Below are 22395 nucleotides of genomic sequence, written 5' to 3' on the forward strand. Positions count from 1 at the left end.
GCGGAAGCCTACATCATAAAATTGTGCTTATAACCGACAAAATATGTTCTGTGCTGTGTCTGTGCCTGTGAAAAGGAACGCGTCTGTGTGTCTTGCATGTTGTAACACGACGTGATTTCGGAAATATTAGCACGTAAAACTGAAAAGACACATTTTCTGGAAAATAATTGTATGAATGATTATTACGCTCCTCTTTAGCTCATTGAGAGGCACACTTATGATTTACTGCGCCATACCGTACAACGATATTCACGATAATGTTGGCCCGAAAAGCGTAAGGATTGTTAGAAACAATACCGGTATTCCTTTTAATAGTGTCACGCATTTATCCCAACATAGCTAGGCGTGGTTGTTTTCCAGGTCACATGTCATATCTGCTGACAAATAACAAATACTGAAGTGACAGTCTACAGACATTGTCTTTCTACGAACCCGGTGAATGCAACGCGTAAAATGCTGCTAAAAGGGATGTATACCACCGTGCAAGCACACCCAGCATCGAAGCCAGGTCTCGGTAGATCAGTTAGTTGTGCTGCCCGCACTCGTGATGTGGCGAAAGGCGTGGAGGTGGCCTCGCCCTCCGGAATTAATGTCCGTGTATGGTCGCCAAAGAGGGCCGTCCATCCGCTGGCCTAATGCTATCAGCCTGGTTGCAAAACGGCCGAGTCGTGGAGTCGCACGCCACGGGAAGACCCTTTCGTGTTATTTGAATACGAATCCGAGGCAGACCCAGTTCGCCTATGTCGTTGCAGTGTTGGGGTAGTGGGTTCAGAGTGGTGACAACAAATTGTGTTCAGCACGGGACCCGATTCAGAATCCGTCCAGAATTTTTGCCTTCGCATTGTTTATCATCGCGCAGTCACATTGTGCATAAAATCTGGACTAACGACTACCGTGCCATAAAGGCATTCTTTTGCCCAGTATTTTACGAACTTGACCAGTGCCCGGACGGGGTTTTGAGACAACCGTGGCCGGTCGGGGGAAGTTGACTTCCCCTGGGATTTTAAGCTTCCGGGTACCGCATGCGAAAAACAAACGGTACTGTTTTGAAATGATGAATGCACAAGTTTTTGTTCTTAACTTAAATGTGAGGTCGCCAGACGTCACGAAAGGTGAAAAAACGATCGTTCGGTAGATGCACCTTAAAAGCTACATTACCACGTCAATACGGATATTGAAGGCACGGAAATAGGCATTAGGACTGTGGGAAGTTCATTCCAAGATTTTATTGATTAAAATGATCAGGTCAAATTGGGTCATCATCCAAATTGGTCTACCAGGAGCCTACAATAATGATATTTTCACAACGTGCCTCGGACTAAGTTTATTTTAGCAGGTGCACAGCTGTGCAAGCAGAAACAAAATCAAAACACAAAAAATATATTGTTTATGGCGGGCCTAGACGTCAGCTGAGGTAAACTTGGGTCAAAACTATAGAGCATCCAACTGAACAAAACTTGAAGTGCTAGAGCTATGTCTAAGTGACCAGTGCAATGCTTTTCGGTGGTTAGAAATAACGTTGTACATCGACGGATACTCAAGATTACATAGCTATTGTACATATCATACATAGTCTCTTCGACGCTTGGCAATGCGTTGGTAACAAATTGGGAGCAGACACGACGAAAGATAAAGTTGCATGTTTATCAGTTTCACGAATACGATAAGGAGGTGGTCACACGCGTCGCGCTCAGTCATTTAGCCTCTCCGTCACTAACAACACACGTCATTGACCTTGGATGGCATAGACATCATATGGCCTTGCACGTCCTCATGCAGCCTATCGTGACGTCATGATGCATGAGAATGAGTAAGAACATGCTTTCAGTGGAGTATTTGAATTCTGTATCCAAATTGGCGTCATAAATCTACACATTTTGAGCACAGCATGTTTTTTGCAGAAGGCATCCATGGAGGTAGGTCATAGCCTGGACCAAGGTGATGTGCTCTGTGGTTACGTGATGGTTTTGCACGTGAGTTAGTACTCTTTCACTCATATACAATGACCAAAATTACACAAAAATGCGTACAACTTTGCATTACTTACCAAAAATAGCAAAAGTTGTCACAGTTCCGGGCCACTGACCTCGCCTGCTCCAAAAAATCCGGAATACACATGCTGTAAGCGCTATCGTGTTCTATTACTAAGGCAGGTGTGAGCGATGGCAAATGACCCACAAAAAGTTATGTGTGGTCCAACTCTTTTAGAGGTGGATCTCGGTGACCTCACCTACGTCACTGATCTCGATATCACAAAGCTTCAAATTTTCACAAAAGGATGCCAAATTTACTGAAAATCGTGTGGGGCTGCGAGCGTTTTTTTCAACCTGTACTAGAAAAACCGAAGGGGGAAGCCAACTCTCCCCTTCTCCCTCTTCCCCCCCCCCCCCTAGCCGGGTACGGGTAAACAACAAAAATATTCTAAAGCAAGGTAATCTTAGGTTCCGACCTCAGCATTGGCAGCAGCCGGAATGTCCGTTGACATAAAAGCGTCCCCACGGGACCGGTTCATCAGTGCCGCTACTGTCATATCTCGAGAGTAGCGTCTGTTCTTGAGCTTGATACTTAAAACCAAGCAAACTTCCAATATGAAATACCCTCTACCTTATATCTTTAATTTTCTCTCGTTTGCGCCGAAACATATTGCGGTTACCGGGGCAGTTTTACCCGCTTGCCTTTTACGAAGGTGTCATTGCGCGGTAGTGCCAGCGTGTTAAACGTTACAAATTCTTGCATAGTCATTATTTAGGAAATGACTTTAGGTCAATCAGCATGATCTCCGAATTTGCTGACATCTCTTTTGCGTTCGTCGAACACCCCTGGTTATCAACAAAGTCCGGTCGACCTGATAAAATGTTTCAAAAGTCCTCGTAATTGTGGCCAGCTTTAAGTAACACATTTTTTTCTGAAATCAGCGAAATGCAACTACCATCGGTTCCGGCGTTATTCGAGCTTTTTTTTAGAGCAATTTAAGTGCGGTGTCAGCTATTTCAATGATATGCTGCATTTACAACATATAATTTGTTCATGTTATGTACTAACTGCATTTTATGCACACTTCGTACAGAAAACAGCTGCTGTTGATGCAGCGTTGATGAAACAATCAGAACGGATGCGACAAAAATGTTATCGGTGTTCCAAAAAAATTGTTTTCAATAGTTTACGACCGGGAAAGTTAAACGGTTTGGATTGGAAACCAAAAAGGCGCGGTTTTTGGCTTTCGGAAAGTGTTATGGCCCGTCCGGAACGGCGATCCCTGATCTGCCAGTGTCTGACTAAGATGAAACACACGCATGAAAAGAACACTTAAATGATTACGAAGTATAAACAGTACATTTTGCTTCAATAAAAAACGGCACCCAGTAGCAAACACCGCCGCCAATGGTTCAAAGAACGATCCTGAAGTCCGAAGGTACGCTCCGAGGGTAAGAAGAACGGTAACGCCCAAAGCAAGGAAGTGTGCCTCAAACTCTGTCCGTGTAGCGCCCGTGGGCTCTAAGACCGCTGCTGACCATCCAAAAAGTCTGACCGAGCTTCATGATATTAATCCACCTGCCAAATCTTATTTGCTGGAATGCGTTGCCCTCTGCTGGTATCGCTCCAACGTAATGCATAAACCGGGGGAGCGACCGCAAGTAACCCAAGGTCGGTACAGGTGCACGTTCAAGCATATATAATCATATTCGCCATATTTGGCACAAGATTTGTCCACACATACCATGCACAAGCGAAGGGCAGGTCATAAATTCCCCTAGCTGTGGGGGGGGGGGGATTTGCTGTATTAACTGCTGTGTAACCTATTATGGCCTCGCCCGTCCCACGGCGCGCAAGGAGTCGCCCTAGTTAAGCTATACGACGCCTGACTTGATCAAAAGGATTGTTCCACACGTGTATGGGTATTTGAACTGGAATAGCCATCTTGAAGATTATTCGGTGCAGTTCACAACTCTGCCCTTATTAACGCTTAAACGTTTCTAGTTTCTGAACTACACGCCGGCGAAGATGTGCAGACTTTCTCGTGAAGACTTTTTCAAGGACATCCCAGGCATCCATGACGCAATAATAACGTAATCCAAATCCTGTCATTCCATCAGCCACATGGCTACCAAGGCCAAGAAAAATATAAGCGTCGAGTCGTTCATATCTGGCCTTCATGAGCACGATTTCCCGATTTCACGACTGTCAATTGGCTCGCAATCAATGTTGTGCAGGCTACGTTACAGTGGTTGATGCGCAATTGGTATGATATAATCATACGACGGCAAATTGAGGAACATATTTACTTAAATGAAAAATTGTGTTGTATACGACAGCCTTTTCCACTTAAGAGCATACTAAAAGTTGTACGTGATCTTAGTTCATTATATCTGATGTTTCATTCAATATCATATAAATGGAACACTGCATTTAAAGGACATTTTTGGAAAGGAAAGGATGATGATTTGGTTTACCTGTTAACGAAACGTACGTTAACTTGCTTACAATAAGTATGCGTGTTGATCTCTCGGCGCGATTAGGTGTTGTAGAGTTTGTTTGGCGGTGTAAAACTCTTAGTATTTAGATGTTTACAATTCCTTGCTTCCTGTCAACTACATCCAACGCGTTTGTTCGCTTAGCTTTCTGCTTCACTCTGCCATTCCTTCAATAGGAAACCTGCTGCAAACGATGATAAAAAACATAAAAATTTTACGGAGATAAAATGTTCGTTATGTTTTGACTGAGTACCGGGCACTAAGAGCCCTGAAAGCTTATTTCAAACATTGCTTGATTTGCCACTTAGGTGTTCGAGACGCAGTCATCAAATATTTATCGTATGCGTTTAAATTGCAAGGAAGCCAGTGCAAAGTCTGCAGATAGCTCCTGGTTAGCTCACGAATTCAGAATAAAACTGCTTAAAAACGCACACATCAAATTTATCAAAATTGCAATCTTCTAATCGCAAATGCCCAGAGAGCCCCGCATACTGATGAATGGAACACCACATTTAACACCTCGTTGATTTCATAGCCCGGAAACCATATGCCGGACCACTCCACAAAGTGTAGCGTGACTCTACGAAGGGCTTAGTTCACTCCCAATGGTAGCTGTAAACCGACTCACGACCAAATCCGCTTTTCCGAGGAGCGGGCTCAGGCGTGGTCCTGAGCAGAGCCGCAGCGAGGAGCTCCTTGGTGTGGGGAGAACCTAACGAGCATTCATCGTAAGAGAACCGAAGGAGTTGCGTACGGTGCTACAGAACAAAATGCGAGCCTAAGGGTAATCATACCCCTCCCCTCTTCTCTCCCTGCGTACGCCTCTGGTCATGGGCGTCGCCAATAGGGGTCAGGGTCGTCCGTGGCGCCCTGAAGGCACGGCGATGGCATAGCACGTCCCGTGGTAATGGCATTAACTCCATAATGTGCGCGATTTATTAGCCAAATAGTGGCCCCGCAGATGGCCAGTTCGGAGCCCCAAATCACCGGCTAGTCCCTAGGATGCATAATCCTGGTGACGGCCCCGGCACTCACGATTAGATCCGCGATGGCCAGGTGCAGCAGCATCAGGTTCAGCCGCTTCATCCGCCGCCGCTTCCGCAGCAGCGTCAGGATGACGCTGATGTTCGCCGGCGCCGAGATCACAAACATCAACGAGTTCGCAACGATGCCGACCACATGTTTCTCCTGAAACAGCAGTGCCGCAGGCCACTCAGTGCTGTTCGCCGCAGGGTCGCGCTCGCCGCTGACCTCCGTGGTGACCTCTGACCCCGGCGGCGCGGTGGGGTCGCTGACGTCCATGATCGTGCGCTCGGAGCGGACGACGGTGGCCTGTGGACTGCCGACGGCAGCGCGCCGGTCCGATACCCCCTCCACCGCTCCGCGGGACGGCGCGGCCTGCGCCGGCGGGCGGTGCGCACCGCGTGACGGTCAGCGCGCCCGCTGCTCGATGTTTATGCACGGCGGATGCACGGAAATGTCGCGGTAACTGCAGGAATACGGGGTGGGGAGGAGCTGCGCGTGGTTTTCTCCGTTAGCTGCGACCGGCGCGGAAATTACGTCCGTGGTTTTGCGCAGCCGTGTCCAGTGCGTTTCATCATTAGCAGCACGGCTTTCAAATATTGGAAGCAATCACGCGATTACTGAGGCTCCGTTGTGTATTGTCATTGATGACAGCCTCATGATGTTAGCTTTATCGGGGGCGAACGATCATGACCTCTTACGCATATTGGACAGCGTGAAGCTGACGTGTCGCTATGTTGCTGACAAGGCAATCCACTCGATCAAAATCATTTTAAAGGAAAACGCCTTTACTTCAGGTGCCTTCAAATTTACCCTCGACTTGATCTTCACTGCTTTTTTATGACTCGGGCTGATAGGACAGGGGTCGATGCGAGGCCCCTCCCTCCGTCTGCCGTTGCAAAACCACGAAAGCTAGAGCCTCGTGGAGAAAAGAAAACAATGAAATGGTGTTAATAAGACCTTGCAATTGGTTAAGTGTCTTGTGTTGGTATGCCGTTGTTTGACCGCACCATGCCGGGTCAGTGGTCAAATTTCCCTGATAATATAACCTTCTCAGCTTTATATGCACACATTTACAAGACTATGGCCTTACTGTCAGTCAGGTACTTACTGTCACCCGGAGGGAAGCGCCGGCTGTCAGTCAGGTTCTTACTGTCACCCGGAGGGAAGCGCCGGCTGCCAGTCAGGTACTTACTGTCACCCGGAGGGAAGCGCCGGCTGCCAGTCAGTTAGGTACTGTTCGCCGGAGGGAAGCGCCGGCTGCCAGTCAGTTAGGAACTGTCACACGGAGTGAAGCGCCGGCTGCCAGTCAGGTACTTACTGTCACCCGGAGGGAAGCGCCGGCTGCCAGTCAGGTACTTACTGTCACCCGGAGGGAAGCGCCGGCTGCCAGTCAGTTAGGTACTGTTCGCCGGAGGGAAGCGCCGGCTGCCAGTCACGGAGTGCCAGTCAGGTACTTACTGTCACCCGGAGGGAAGTGCAGGCTGCCAGTCAGGTACTTACTGTCACCCGGAGCGAAGCGTCAGCTGCCAGTCAGCTAGAAACTGTCACCTGTAGGGAAGTGCCGGTTGCCAGTCAGTTAGGAACTGTCCCCCCGGATGGAGGCGCCGGCTGCCAGTCAGGTACTTAACGCCATGAAGGTTAGGCAGGCGTCTTTCTTCTTTGATTCTGAGTACAATGGTACTGAGTCGCATATGCATTGAGCATACATTTGTGATGTAGGCTCTGTCAATGTTACAGCGTCGGCCCACCGCGCGTGGCTCGCGGAAGCGTTGGCTGCCGCCCGCCGCCCGCGCCGGCCGGCTACCGGTGCTGGTAAACGAGCTTTTCAACTTCATATGTTTACATGTACGAGAGCATGCCCCTAAGCGTTACGAAGAAATGGAGTGAATAGCAGCAACTAGAATAACAAAATACGCTTACACTCAATGTGACCACTTAAGCCATCGATGATTTGACCAACGGCATCGGCCAGTTGGTGCGGAGATGGAGGTGGGCCAGAAAACCTGTGCATAGTTGCGCTTGGTGAAAGCATTCCACTGAGATGAGCCAGTCGGGTCTCGACCGCTGGGCGGCAGGACGCTCCCAACTCACGTCGGCGTAACGACGGTAGCAGAGTCCGCGTGCCGTTTCTCTCATCACCATCAAGTTCAAACGTCTCTCAAGCGCTGTTCACCTGAAATGAATGTTTCTCTAACTATGGGTTCCAGTGTCCAGTAATAAACATCCTGCCACTACGAGGCCCCATGGTTTCTAGCGGAATGAAGCGCTGCAGGTCGCCCATGATGCTGGAGCATCGGCCAACTCACGCTGGATGCGTCATGCATGTCCTACAGGCCCGATCACCTCCGCGTCCCCACCGAAGGATTCAGTTGCAAACGAAAGGTGACCCGGCATCGTCCTCAGCCTTCAGTGGAGCGATAACAACTCAGTGGTGAGGCTGGCGTAGCTGGCGTCGTTCCGACGCACCCGCGCGTGTCGGTGCACCCGATGGCCTCCGTGAGCAATGGCTGTGTCACAGCTCACACCAGACGCGCGGCTGATGGCGCAGAAAGGTCGACACTCGTGGCGCATTCTTTCCACTTCTTTCAGCGACGAGCTGAAAGAAGCTGAAGAGGGTGCATTCCGAATCTCGCATCGGCTCAATCCCGAGACGTCCTATATGGTAAGAGATGATGGTACCACTTGCTACAGTCCAATAGAGGTGCGAACCCTCTAGCCTGTCGCCTACAAGATGTCAGACGCCATCAGGCTGTTGTGTTTTCATGGCTTTCAGAGAGACCCCGAACTGGGGTGCGCGGTGGATTGTTACCCTGTCGTACTGCAAACACGTCTTCCAGACTTTACTCAATCGTTTGTTATTCTGCCAGTTAACACAAAGCTTAGAGACTTGATGAGAAGAGCATGTGCAAAAATAAAGAATTGGTTACAATTACCAGCCCACATCACTGAAAATGTACTGCTGAGTGCTCACACCGGACGTTGGCACCGAATCTCATGCACATGATTTCATACTAAGCACATTATTTCAACGTATGTGCATGCGTCTCCGATCTGTAGGCACCATATTCACAGATTTGCCTTCGCCAGTAACGAGCATTGCGTGGCCAAGAAGTTGCCGTAGACACCACACCAGTCTATGCCACGAAAAGAATGGTACATTGACAGATTTGCCTTCGCCGGCAAGGAATATTGCATGGCGAAGACGTCACCGTAGACACCACAGCAATCCCCGCTACATGAATAATGTACGGCTTCGTGGGTGATATGGCAGAATATTGACCGGCGGGACGCTATCTGGTGCCGAGGGGGCAGACAGAGGCAGGAACTGCCATCAGAAGGGAAGCGCCGGCTGCCAGTCAGGTAGGTACTGTCACCCGGAGGGACGTGCCGGCTGCCAGTCAGGCAGATACTGTCACACGGAGGGAAGTGCCGGCTGCCAGTCAGTTAGGTACTGTCACCCGGCGGGAGGGGCCGGCTGTCAGTCAGGTACTTACTGTCACCCGGAGGGAAGCGCCGGCTGCCAGTCAGTTAGGTACTGTCACACGGAGGGAAGTGCCGGCTGCCAGTCAGGTTCTTACTGTCACCCGGAGGGAAGCTCCGGCTGCCAGTGAGTTCGGAACTCTCACCCGGATGGAAGCGCCAGCTGCCAGTCAGCTGCCGGGACGTTTCGCCGCTCAACGGTCCGCCGAACCGCAAGAGAAACGCCATTATTATGATTGATACATGAATTTTGTGTTCCCTTTCATTTCCTTCTCTTCTGGTTCCATTCAGTACAACATAGACGCTTTGGTGTCCAATGACTGTGTTCGCTGACTTTCGCCTCCTTCAAAAGCTCCCCAATCGTAGCAGTAGACCAATGCATGGTATCGGCCTGATCAACCAACTATGCTTGTGTCTAAGATTTAAATGGCCCATTCAAACACTGTTAAACCAATGCGTGGTATTGGCCTGATCAACCAACTATGCTTGCGTCTTATATTTAAATGACCCAGTCGAACACTGTTAGACCAATGTATGGTTTTGGCCTGATCAACCAACTATGCTTGCGTATCAGATTTAAATGACCCAGTCAAACACTGTTAGATTGAATAGCTTCATTGCTAAGCAGGTGCTTTATTTCCTTCACATCGATCAATAGTCATAATCAATAGACAGCATAGACAAATTGTACAAGTAGTTACCACTGCGCACAACCATGATTTGTAGGGGGGGGGGGGGGGCTACTGTGACTTGCAGTGGGACGCTATTTTTAAGAACGAGTCACTGCTCCATTGACAACGTCTACGCATTGCGAGCAGGCTAACAGACCCCACAAGTGCAGAGTATAGCTACATAGGTACAGTGCCTGGCGCATCCGTATACTGTTGATGTTGGTTTGCCCTGGTGTCTTAAAAAGTTGTCTCAGCTGCATACCGTGTGCGTATTCACTCGGCTATCCGCCAGTATTCTCACTAGATTATGAGATATAGAACTAAAGCTGCTTTCCTGATCACCAGATTTCGGAATTATATTCAGTAGGACGGTGGTGAAAACCTGTGCTCGAATCTGACGAGAGGGGGGGGGGGGGCTAAGGCCCCATGATGCTCCCCTTGGCTGCACCACTGATTCGTACGTCTCGGCCAGCCCATTTGTGTCACGTGCCACGTGCTTGCCACCTGCGTTTACAAACTACCAACGCTAACAGCGTTAGCAGCAGAGGGGACAGCAGCAATTTAGTTCATGGGTTCCTCCTTTTCAGAATCAACGTTGCCGCTTTAATTGTACATTTTTCTGAGTTTATGCACATTTTCATAAACAGCGCGAGCACCGGCCTTACACCGACGTTAAGACCACTGACGCATGCGTTGTAACAAAAGATAAAAACGTAGTGAAGGGGGTAGGGGAGGGCCCCGCAGCATGCGCTCATTTTCACCGTCCAGAAATTTATGTTTATGCATTTTGATGGAAAAATATTAAAAGCATCCATTAATGTTTGCAAAGAAAAAATACGCCACGAAAAAATACGTCAATACGCTAACCCTTTAAATAAAACGTCAAGAATATTCGATTTCCTAGCCTGTTCAGGTATTTCAATAACATGCCTCAGTTTGGTGCATGGCCAAGCATAAACATACAATGCGCAGCTCACACACCAATTTGGCGTTCCGCAAGAAATGTTCTGAGATGAAGCGTTGGCATAGAAGCAGCAGTATGCAGTGCTACTGCGACACGCGGCAGAGTTCCTGAATATCACAACATTACTTTGGCACCAAACAAAAATGTGAGAAAATATCCCAAAGCGGAAGAGGCAAATATGCCCGACGGCCATGAACCAGAAGCTGTCAAAGGGGATGTCACATTGTCTGAATCTGAGGTGTGCGTAGTATTCAGTGAGATAATTCGAACGCAACGCATAGTCTGGGTCTCATGTGACAGCGCGAATCAATAGCACGGCAGTGCCACACACGACCGTGCTCATGCTTCTGCGCAGCCGTCCACCACCCGCCCTCAAGTGCCCCGTGTTCTCAGCGCCCGACGACAGACAGCGCGCAGACAGGCAGGGCTCCGCGAGGAGTTTCTTCACAGGAGGAAGCTGCGCATGGTCCGTTGATCAGGCACCTCCTCGGAGATCTGGAGGACGTGCTTGGCTGGTGCACTCTGCGTTAATATCACGTGCGCTTGCAGGAGTGAGTGCTGTTTGAGATGCAATACCGAGGAGATTGTAATATTGTAATCGACAGGCGTTTGCTCCTGGTTGTGTGCGTGATATGTGGGAGATAGGTGTAATGTTGCATTACTAACCGAAGTTAATTAATGGATCAGTCACTTGCCCATGATTCAGCGCGACGTAGGTGAGCATTGAGACTGGCACTAAAGCCCCTGCATGTGCATAAATGTCTACATTTCTAAGTTCGACGTGGACAGGGAGGCATGAAGATTGCGATACTACCGCTCGTCACAAGTAAACTTTAGCCTGCACCAGGTGTGATAAATCGAAATTTGTACTAGATTTCACTGGTATTTTGGTTACATCCCTATCTTTTTTTAATCATGCACACGTCCTTGCAAAGAAGCAACGCGTTTGTGAATTGTATACCCTTCACATACGTGTCGAGGTCATGTTTTTCGTACGTTCAGAACTCTAGTTTGCCACCTGTATACAGCAGACCATATTCGGCAAAAACTATGTAAGCTTCTGTCTTGTTTTCATTGCTCTTCTCTATGCTCCATTTTGACGTTATTTGTTACCATCCTAGCAGGGGCTAAGGAGCGAAAGAGCTGAGCAATACACGTAAGGGCGGCAAATATCGCGTCGCGTGGGTTGAGGGCTTTGAGTGCTGGCAGGCTTCTTGGGATTTTGCCTGCTTGTTTCATGAATATAATCGATTTCTACGTCAATGACGTCAGGTTGTGTCTGGGATGGGGGGTGAGATCATTAGGGGTCAAGATAAGTTAAACATGCTGAATGGTTCCCTTATTATGTTTGCATTTGGTACTATTAATGGTTCCCTTATTAGGTTTATGGCACCAACACTTGCAAAGTTTCACTACGATCCATCACGTCAGCATTATTTTGGCGCGAATCATGCGCCCAATCCAGTAAATTTCTTGAGACAAGGCCATGCTGGTTCATAGAAATTTAGAGCGGGTAGGTATCGCGAGGCAAAGCTCTCGCCATGGTTGATGCAGCGGTGCTTTAATAGTGATCGTCCATTTTTCAACTAGCTTTGCTAATGGCTGCTTGCATGTAAGCGACGTCTTCAAAATTCAAGTAAGGTGAGGACCTTGCTTGAGTGCCCGCATGCCAGGGTGGACTTTCTTTCGATTTATCGGGTATGACTGGTGGCTAAAAACGGGCACTTTTGCAAGCTATTTGACAGCAAAATGCGAAAAAGATACAAATTACAACAGACAGTCTCAGTTAGACAAAACCAAAAGCAAAACGTTGTGCTGTACTCGCTAACGCGTGCAACATGAGTTTGTGTATAGCATGTGTAGAAACATTGCCGTTTTGCTGTATCGACAAGTTAAGCCACCGAATTCTTCCAAGCATAGAAGCTTTAGCTTTAATCAAGAAAGCAGTACTTCAACTTCCTGATAGGTGTCGTGGTATGATAAGTGTGGTTTTTTTCTGAACCCGAATATTGGTGTGTGCGCATGTTTTGGATTTTTCGTGGTGTTTTTCTACTTTGTTCAGTGATGTTTGTTGTTGGTCCTGATCGTCCGTCATGTTGTTTATTTACATTCACATGCTCGGTTATGCCGGATGCTGTTTATCGCGTCGTCGCAACGTGGGTAGTCGTCATGCAACAGATATACGAGAGGAGATGACCTCATAATTAAGTTTGACCGATGATGTCAAATGCAGATGTCAGATGTTAAATGTATATCGTCTACGTTATACCCAAATGAAATATTGTCAAACAGTTCAAAATGCGTGTATCCTATTTCCATAGCATAGACATCTGCGCGACATGGCAATACAAAGCATGCGTGACCCGAACGTGTTGAACGTTCGTGACCTCTGCGTCCTGGCTTGACCGCAGAGGTCACAAAGTCACCCAGTAAGAAAACAAGTACTGTTGGATTGTTCATACCACCATCATTCCAGCGGTCGCTTCCCCGCCAACCCGTCTTGTTCAGCATGACAGCTGCCGGTAGAGGGACTCTACATCACGCACTTCTGTGGGCGTGTCGGCATTGGTGATGCTTCCGTGGCCTGTGAAGTCACTTATACGAGCCAAACCCCAAAACCATTTTATTACCTGAACTGGAAGGCAGCTAAGAAGACGCTGTTGCTAAGGGAGTTTTTTGTGGAACAGTTTGCCAGTTATACCTTTTTGAGTTTAAAATATAATTTCATGGGGTGCAACAACATCTGGGTGATTACCCGCATGAACGTTTAAAGGCTAATGCCATGATCTGTAAGGTCACCTATTGACCTGTAACTAAAAAAACTGAACACACTTAGATAGCTTAGGCAACGAGCAGTACGCTGGTTTTCGTCCCGTTTCCCTACCTGTATCAGTTCAAAAGTTACTAGGGAGCCTGTCAGGCCCTTCCACTCCCGCATGGCGGTGCTGTAAAAATGGTTCCATCAGGCGAGGGTTAACCAGTGAAACTATTGCACTCGATGTCGTGAGGTCAACGTCCGCATGCTGAGCTGCGATCCTCGGCTGCGAAATTCGCAGAGGACGCGCATGACCATCCGTCGCGAGGAAAACCGCCAGTACGAGCTCGCCGACTTCAATGCCAATGCCTAGTCGGCGACGGGCCGGCAAATGGACGCGTCATTTTGTACCAACGAAGACGGGGTTTCTGCAGCGATTGACGTGCTGGGCGATTGCGACCAACGTATTTGGAAAAATGTCAGTAGTTTGGGTGAGTACTGGTCATCGATAACTGGTTTCTCCGTCGATGTCAATTTCACGGCCCAAGCCTGCCGGTTTAGGTGTCAACGTGTTGCGTTCCAGATCGGTTTCGGGAAACACGACATTGGTCGCTTCCTGGTCGAACGCCGACGTCGTTGCGACTTTGACAAGTGTGTTGCTGATTAGATGTTACTCGGGTCGCCGAAATTTGAGCGTCAACCCTGAAACAACGTCCCAAAGCCGTTGAATCTGCATTTTATGCATGAGCTCGCGTGCGCGTGTGTGCAAGAATACCGACAGCGCCTATTCGCTTTCTTGCCTATTTGATTACCCGTTTTTCCCAAGCCAAAATGTGCTGATCTCATTTTTCAGTGACTAGCAAGGGTAGTCAAAGATTTTTTGCCGCCGCCCAGGCTCCACACAGACAAAATTGTCGTTAATGGCTGAACGCATATGGCATAAAATGGCCATGACGCCCACGCCCAGCACCGAAACGCGGGTCGGGTTTACCTTGACGTGGTACCGGAAGGCTCGTTCATCGCCGCAATTGTCAGTTAGTCCACACACAACGGACACATATGCACGCTGTTATTCGATTAATGTCAGGATGCTGCCTCGGCTGGGCACGCAGAGACATCAGCCCTATATCATAACAGGCTCCGTCACAAAGCAGGCTTTTCCACCCTCAGCACTTCCGAGCGTCGGGTTTAATTAAGCTCGATCTCGGGAAGGATTTTTTTCCCTTCACTACGAAACTCAAAGATGAACAGGCTCGACAGTCGGGGCAGCTGAATACATGCATAATTGTAGCCGGTGGCAGGCGGCACCAGGGTGTGAGACCCAGTATTCAGGTCACCCTGAGGCAGCGTTCGCTTACGAAAATCCTGTACGCCCCGCTCTCCAAACGAAAATGTCAGGATGTTCTCCACCATATACAGGGTGACCCAAAAAAACGGTTCCTAAATTTCGATAGGCCTAATTTCTTCGTTTTCTGTCAGAACTGAATGAAACTTGGTTATGACTAGCTTATTGTGTTTAAAATCATCATATCAACAAGTGAGAGTCTGTTTTTTCTTCCCCATTCTAGAGCATGTGTTCGAGATGACCGCCATTTAGCTTCGTGCATTTCTTGGGGCACAGCACAAAGTTTCCTATGACGTCCTTACAAGCCGACCGAGAAATGGACTCCTATTTGTCTCTGCTCCTGGTCTGAGGCTGTAAGGGTCTGCCTCGTCTGCATTCTGTGTGGGTAAGTATTCCGTACATCGTTCACTCGCACTCTGCTGTGGGTCTCACGGGATACACCGACGGACTGGCTTCGCTTGCATACAGAGCGTCTCGAACTCTGCTGAACTGACTCTCGCGCTCTCGACCAACTCGGCCGGGCGCCTCCTGAGGTGTCCTGAGTGACCTGGCGGTTTTCAGTGGCTGCACTGAGGTTCTCCACGGTCCCACACTTCTCGAAGTGAGCCACCCTGTTCGGAATTCTGCTCTTGGAGGGGCTTCTCACATTCTAACTGATGCATGGAAGTGGGTTTTCTTGAACCAGCCTGTCCTGTAATGTTTTACGCAGTATGTTCTTTGCTGGAGCTCCCATTGAGGTTCAGTTGTGTTCATAGGTGTTACTTCTGCCATGTCCTGTAAAATATGGGTGATCGTTGAATGAATGAAGGAAGCATCACAAAACATGTGCGCGAGCTAGTTTTTTTGTCACTCCGGCACCCTGGCTGTGTGGGCTTTTCTCCCAGGCCTGGCGCGACACCTGTGACCCTGCTAGCAGTCTTTCACCGCACCCCGCCAGCCAGCATGCCTTCCTCAGCTGGGTTTTTCCACTGAAAGGAGAGGAATGAATGGGGTCTCGGTTTGGGCTCAGAATGAAATGAGGGCGAATGAATTTAAATAAAAAGGCAAAAATAAAAATAAAAAACTGCTGGGGCGAGAGGCGGTGAGGGCGTGCTGGAAGGATTTGCATTGCGTTCACGGAAATGTGGGACACAGGACTGTTTAACAATACGCCAGTTCCTCCACCTTCTTATTTTACGCACAGCTAAACAAACGCCAATTAGATACAGTCGCTGCCGTTAACAGCATCAGAGTTAGTCTGTCACATATTTTGACGTGCCGAGGGTGCGCAAAATTCTGCTTGAAATTGGGCAATTATCGCACTTTTGAGAGAAAAAAAATGAGTTGAAAGGTATTTTAGGGCGACCAATAGAGCAAACAGTTTCGAAAAGTAGTTATCCCTAGGTCTATTTCGATGTGTTTGTGCGCGTTGAGCACGAATATCATCTCAAAAGCTGCAATATCGAAATTTCTGTGGATATCCTGGCCTTTCAATGATTTTACCTTTCACGGTTTTTGCATGAAAGGCACGACAGCAAACGGACAGTGTGGTCAAGAAACATATGCATAATTCACTGGCCGTGCGTCCTCAACGCCAGAGACGCTGTAACCGTGGACCTGGGGAGTTGTGCTCCTACTACAAACATCTAGCACCCCTTCTGGCCTGGTTATGTGCCTTCCCCCCCCCCCCTCGTCCCTCATCCGGCGGAAATTCTTGGTGGCACACATTGGTGCACACATGGTGTGCATGATATATCCATACGAACCATATTTTTATGTCTTGGGATTAAATGAAAGAGCTTTTATGTCTTGGGATTGAATGAAAGATGCTTGGTAAGAGTACCGCTCTATTGATGAACTGTGTGTGTTACGAACAGCTATACGTGAGAAGTGGTTAGCGGCCGTAAGAGGGTGGGACACCTGGTCACAGCATCCACTTCATATATTCGCCGATAAAAAGTGGACAAGGAGAAAAATTAAAAAGAATGGCGACCACGGCATCAAAATTGACGGATAATTGTTTACATCATCTGCCAACTGCAACGGTTCACAAATCTGAGAGCAATACTGTTCATAGCATACCTATACGAATCCTTGTTAATGCATCCGCGTGATGTTCATCGGAAGAAATACAACGTTGTAGGTTTGGCGTCCACGCAAACAGCTATTCTAATCAGGTTTATTACAAACCTTTCCGTCAACAGTAACAGTGGTTTGTGCATGGCGTCCAGACTGGAAGCAGCTTGGACCCGGGCGCCTCCGGCATCCTGAGCAATCGCTTCACGGCTTGGCGCTGCCCCTCTGATCATCCCGCTTCTGCCATCGCGCCGTGGTCTTGCTGCAAAGGCCATCTATAAACATCAACTGTCTTCAGCATCGTCTGGGCTGTCAAAAGTCCATGGTCTTTACATGGTAGCATGACACGCTCAGCTGGGCAGATGTGTTGATTATGCTGAATAGCGCTTTCATACCAGCCACACCACAGCATTTCCTTGTCTTTTTCAGGCTGTGTTCCTCACTACATAACCTTCTCATGGTTGCCTGCGCTTTATCTTTCCGAGCCACGGGAAGTGAAATCCGTCTCGAATGCTCACCAACTGACACACCTCACAGTTTCTCACCGGCTCGTGATCGTGACCTACCGCCATCATCTCATCTTTTTCACACTTCACCATCATGGCTCTCTCAATGACGCAAGCTCAAGAAAGTAAATTATGTAGTGGAGGCTGGCAAATCCGAATACCAATTTGTGTGTGGCTGACCCATTTTTGTGTGAACGGCGCCTCCATCATGTGAATCTGACTTTTGTCGAATTCATATCACAACTTCCACTAACGGGCGCTTAGCGTGGCCTACTTTCATATCATAGCAGGAGGAAACGTAAACGAAATTGACAGTATTCAGGCAAAATGATATAAGAAGGCGACGCACTCCATGTCACCACCAAGCCCAAATTCAAAACTGTTTGAAATACGCATGCTTGGTGCTCATTTCAGCGTCATAAGTAAGTCGTAAAACTTATTTGTTCTAAAGCGCAAAATAGTTCACCACGCACATTTAAAGCGCGAAGGGTTCATTATTCTACGTGAAAGTCGTCAATGATAGAATTTCGGCCGTTAATCATGGAGTGGGTGTTTCGACCAGACGCTCACCCCGCGCCAAGCCGCCCGCGCCCGTGACGGGTGGAGGCGGCCTGGTCAATGTACGGTCAATGGACGGGGGGCACAGCTGTTTGGAGCACATGCAATTCATAAATGGGAAAATGCTGTTTACCATGCCAATGTTTTTCCATTCACTTCCAAGATATAGATATATCGTAGGCATAGCAAAATAATACAGGCCATGCATACACCAATGAGTGCCGCCAAAAATATCCGCCGGTGAGTGGCTGGGGGGGGGGGGGGGCGAGGGGGGCATGAATTCGACCAAAAGGGGCGCAACAGGCTGCTACAAGCATAGAGAGACGCTACGGTAACAATACGTCTGGTATTGACTGATGCTGGCGTCTCATTGAGCTCATTTGATGGTAATGCCGCCAGAAATTAGGATATGTTGCGACTACATTATTACCAAATTTTACCTACTCGTAATGCTATCGTGCGTTCCATGCGATGTGAAAAGAGAAAAAAACTAGAGGACGGGACATTTTTGAAACCATATTTGTGGTCAGCGTGTAGCAATGCATTAACTTGTACCTGTGAAACAAATTTTTTCGCACCTTTTTACAGAGCCGGTCACCTTAACACCGGTCTTACGAGACTTCGCGTAACTTAACGCAGTCCAGCAATTGCCGACACCAGGCGTCTGTATTACCCCTTTTGTATAAGACCTTAACGTGTCGTTCGTTGACTTAAAAGCGTCGAGGGTTAGTTTTACGCAACTAGGGCTTTACACGGGATGTGCCTAAGTGTTGGAACTCAACAGCCCTTTTCGGCGGCGGTCCAATTTTCTCCTGCACTGGAGGCGTGTGAAAGTGTTAGGTATTACATCATAATTAACAGCGATGTTTTGGGCAACAAAATTCCGTCCAAACAATTCAGAGTGGAATCAGCCTGTCTATGGCAATCATGAAGTCTTTTAGGGTCTATAGCAAGAGTCCTAATCCGACCATACCTGGATTCCACTGGCCAATCCATAGCCTCAGGCTTGTTGCAGTGGTGCACTTCGGTCGGGACAAATGAGACCAAAAGCCACAAGGCAACTCCATGCAGGTTCGCAGAGGAAATCCTTTACATTCCACAAAAGGCCAATTTGTGTGCAAACGGGGACTCATTTACATGTCCACATGCATGTATACAAATGACGCACTTTTGAAAGCAACTTAATAACCCGGTGACCAAAGGGCCCGCGAGCGCTCAGGACTAGAATCGGCCCCGGCGGAGGGTCGAGCCACGACCCGCTGATTGGTCACCAGGGGCGCACCCAACCATCCTGATCAGAGGGATTACATTTACTCCCGTTGGAAAATAGAACCAACACAGCGTACGGCAATGCAACATGAAATATCGCAAGACATAACTCGTCTCGGTATAGATGCGTACGGCCACACCAGTCTGCATGTGTATCCATTTCCGATTCAGAAGTGGATAGTTAAGTAATCTGTGGTAGTTTAATTTTAGATGTCAGTTTCAGGTAGTTTGCATGTGTGCGGCGAGTCCGATCTGTCCGTAGATCTAAGTACTCGGCACGCCGTCTGCTCGCCCACCTGGCTGCCACATAGATTGGAGACCATGGAGGATGTCCTTTTCCCTGCCACACCTGGTCGACTCACGAAATCCTTCGTTCTGGCCTGTTCAGAACCGCCCAGCCCAATGGCCAGCCCTCGCGCCCTGCGTCTCAGATAATTTCTGAGTAGCCTGTTTGGAGCCCAATGTGTCGGGTGCCTTTTTCAGCGCGCTCGCTAATAAACGAAGTTTTTCGCGTACAAAATCTCCGGAATATTTTAGTACAGTTTGCAAGATCGGGCGAGACATTGGCGAAATCAAGTGCCCCATAAAGTAAAGGAAAAACGGACAATTTCATGCGGCTCGGAAACTACATTGGTCTGAGAGGAAGGGATGGCGAACAAATGACTCTTTCAATCGACACCGTAGCTGTTTATCGACGCGCGCGTCGTCCCTTAATACCATGGCTATGTTATTGACATCACAATGCGTCGGCTATGTGATTTGTTGCACCTGGGCTGAGACAGATGACGGGTAACGAAACCAGTGACCTCCACGCTCGTCGGCGTCGGCGAGCTGCCTGCCAGCCGTCTGCTTGATATATGCACAGTATCAATCAGCAATGCCTCCCACGGATCGCTCGGTGCTTACAGCCGCTGGGGCGGGACCGGCCTCCCGGGAGAGGCGCCGGACAAGCCGTCAGTGTTTGTGACCGTAATCTGGTGAGGGTGCTGGTCAGACACACGATCCGAACACTTCGTTGAAGACGCAGCAGCGTAAACGGCATCGTAAGCAAACAGCCATCCACGTTGTAAAAGAGCAGTTGGCGGAATTTCTCCCGAGGCCACGATCGAGAGTAAGGAAAGCAGTTATGCTGTCATCCGCAGGGCGTACCCAACACGTGCCTGCGAAGCCCCATAAGCAAACTGAGGAGGGTAAACCCATTTTCCGGTGAGATGAGCAAGGACACGTCCATCTGCTCGGGTCATAATCGCAGCTTACCTATGACCTCATTATCAGCGTGCCCTGGGTGGCTGTGGAATGTCCCAAACTCAGGCAAGCATAGTTGACAGCCGGCTCATCCCGTGCATGCGCTGCACGGGTTAGGTCTTTTCCTCCCCTGTTAAGTATGCCACGTGACGTGCGGCAGCTGCAAACTCATTTTCTCACTGCCATTTGAGTATCCTTCTCATTCTTTAGATATGCTGGCATCGGGCCTGGAGAGATCATAAAAGACACTCTGATCGCGCTTTTTCGAACGCTCACCTACATCGACCGAGGCAAGTTTGATGAACTGACTGATTTGCCTGTGTATCGTAAGGTCACTGTCTGAATTCGAACGCCGTAGTGACCACTGGCTATTCATTATACTCAAAGGCACGGGAACAGGGGCGGTGGGGCAGGAGGGGTATTAACCCCTTTCCAAATATATGGGGAGTGGTGTCCGCCCCTCCCCCTTCACTAAGGGATTAATAATGTTGGATTGGCTAAGGACTAAGAGATAACGTTTAGGCTTTCTTATTCACAATCGAGAAAACTTGCGTACGGAAACGATTAGAAAAATGAAAATCCGGTGGTTATTTTATTCCCATTCGGTGCAACTCTCCGACGTTTCACGTTTATCACTCATTTCAATGTCGCTTTTGGTAAAATTGAGACAAAATTTCAGCTTCGATGGAAATTGGCTGTTTTGCGAATCCTGGCCAAAATGGCCCGCTGTCGTTGCGATAGGCATGTGAAGATGCATAGGCATTGATCGTAATAGGTATATGAAGAACAGCAGCATACAAGACCCTTGCACTAGGGCGCGGGATGAGGTCGATAAACAGTATTCTAATAAAGCAAATCGCCCTTTCACAAAATTTGAAAGCAAGATTACCGAAAATGACGATAAAAAGGAAGGCGTCGGATCATTCTTCGTTCGTAAGCATGGTGATTGTTCCCCGCCCCTGGGTATGCCTGTTGTCTCGTAAGTTATGTTAACCTTATATCACACACCTGTCGATCTGTCTTCCTTCACCCTTACGCACACAGGCCTTTGAGATTGTAGTTGTTGACCCATGCCTGACTTTTATCTTATGTTTCACCATATTGCCGTTCGTTCCTTATTTGATTCGCGGGCGCCTCAACGGTTCTCGCTTTCTCTTTTACATATATATGCAATCCAGCAAAGCAGACGCAGGTCAAACACTTCTGCTGCCTTCCAACTCGCGTTTATGCGTGTTGCAACCAGAAAATAAGCACTTCTCACTGCATTCTGGCCGTGCATGGTACTTTCTGAACTGTTATGCACGAGTCGTGCCGTTCCGCTCTTTAGTTCCGAGCCGTCTGAATGACACCCTCCCGTTTTTCTTTGCCCCTGATGCAGTACTCGTGTCCGTGGCAACTTACGCCTTCGAGGACAACTGGGCGTTATGGTTGTTGATAAACAAGCGTTCGCTTCCTATCATCCGGCTGGGCACTGTAGCCCCGTCGTGGGAAGGGTGTCATGGTTCATGACGACAGAACGGTGCAGTGGACGGCAATGCTTCAAGCTCATACACACACACACACCAACGCACACACACACACACACACACACACACACACACACACACACACACACACACACACACACACACACACACACACCACACACACACACACACACACACACACACACACACACACACCACACACACACACACACACACACACACACACACACACACACACACACACACACACACACACACACACACACACACACACACACACACACACACACACACACACACCACACACACACACACACACACACACACACACACACACACACCACACACACACACACACACACACAACACACACAACACACACACACACACACACACACACACACACACACACACACACACACACACACACACACACACACACACACACACACACACACACACCACACACACACACACACACACACACACACACACACACACACACACACACACACACACACACACACACACACACACACCACACACACACCACACCAACCCA

The 22395-nt window shown here is 48.5% G+C and overlaps 2 protein-coding genes across 2 annotated transcripts in view; one reads left to right on the forward strand and one right to left on the reverse strand.

Annotated features, from left to right (window-relative positions):
* Window positions 1-5792, reverse strand: part of LOC119100721 (gonadotropin-releasing hormone receptor) — an 88908-nt gene extending 83116 nt beyond the window's left edge. The window contains exon 1 of the mRNA XM_037223811.1: window positions 5508-5792. Coding sequence (XP_037079706.1) covers window positions 5508-5774 — 267 coding nt within the window. The 5' untranslated portion in view covers window positions 5775-5792. The remainder of the gene's footprint in view (window positions 1-5507) is intronic.
* Window positions 5793-18046: 12254 nt separating this feature from the next.
* LOC119100035 (uncharacterized) overlaps window positions 18047-22395 on the forward strand; it is a 9909-nt gene continuing 5560 nt past the window's right edge. Inside the window, exon 1 of the mRNA XM_037223150.1 lies at window positions 18047-18072. Coding sequence (XP_037079045.1) covers window positions 18047-18072 — 26 coding nt within the window. The remainder of the gene's footprint in view (window positions 18073-22395) is intronic.

The sequence above is a fragment of the Pollicipes pollicipes genome, unplaced genomic scaffold (genome assembly GCF_011947565.3).
Source record: "Pollicipes pollicipes isolate AB1234 unplaced genomic scaffold, Ppol_2.1 Scaffold_4881;HRSCAF=5763_pilon_pilon_pilon, whole genome shotgun sequence".
NCBI classification, from domain to species: domain Eukaryota; kingdom Metazoa; phylum Arthropoda; class Thecostraca; order Pollicipedomorpha; family Pollicipedidae; genus Pollicipes; species Pollicipes pollicipes.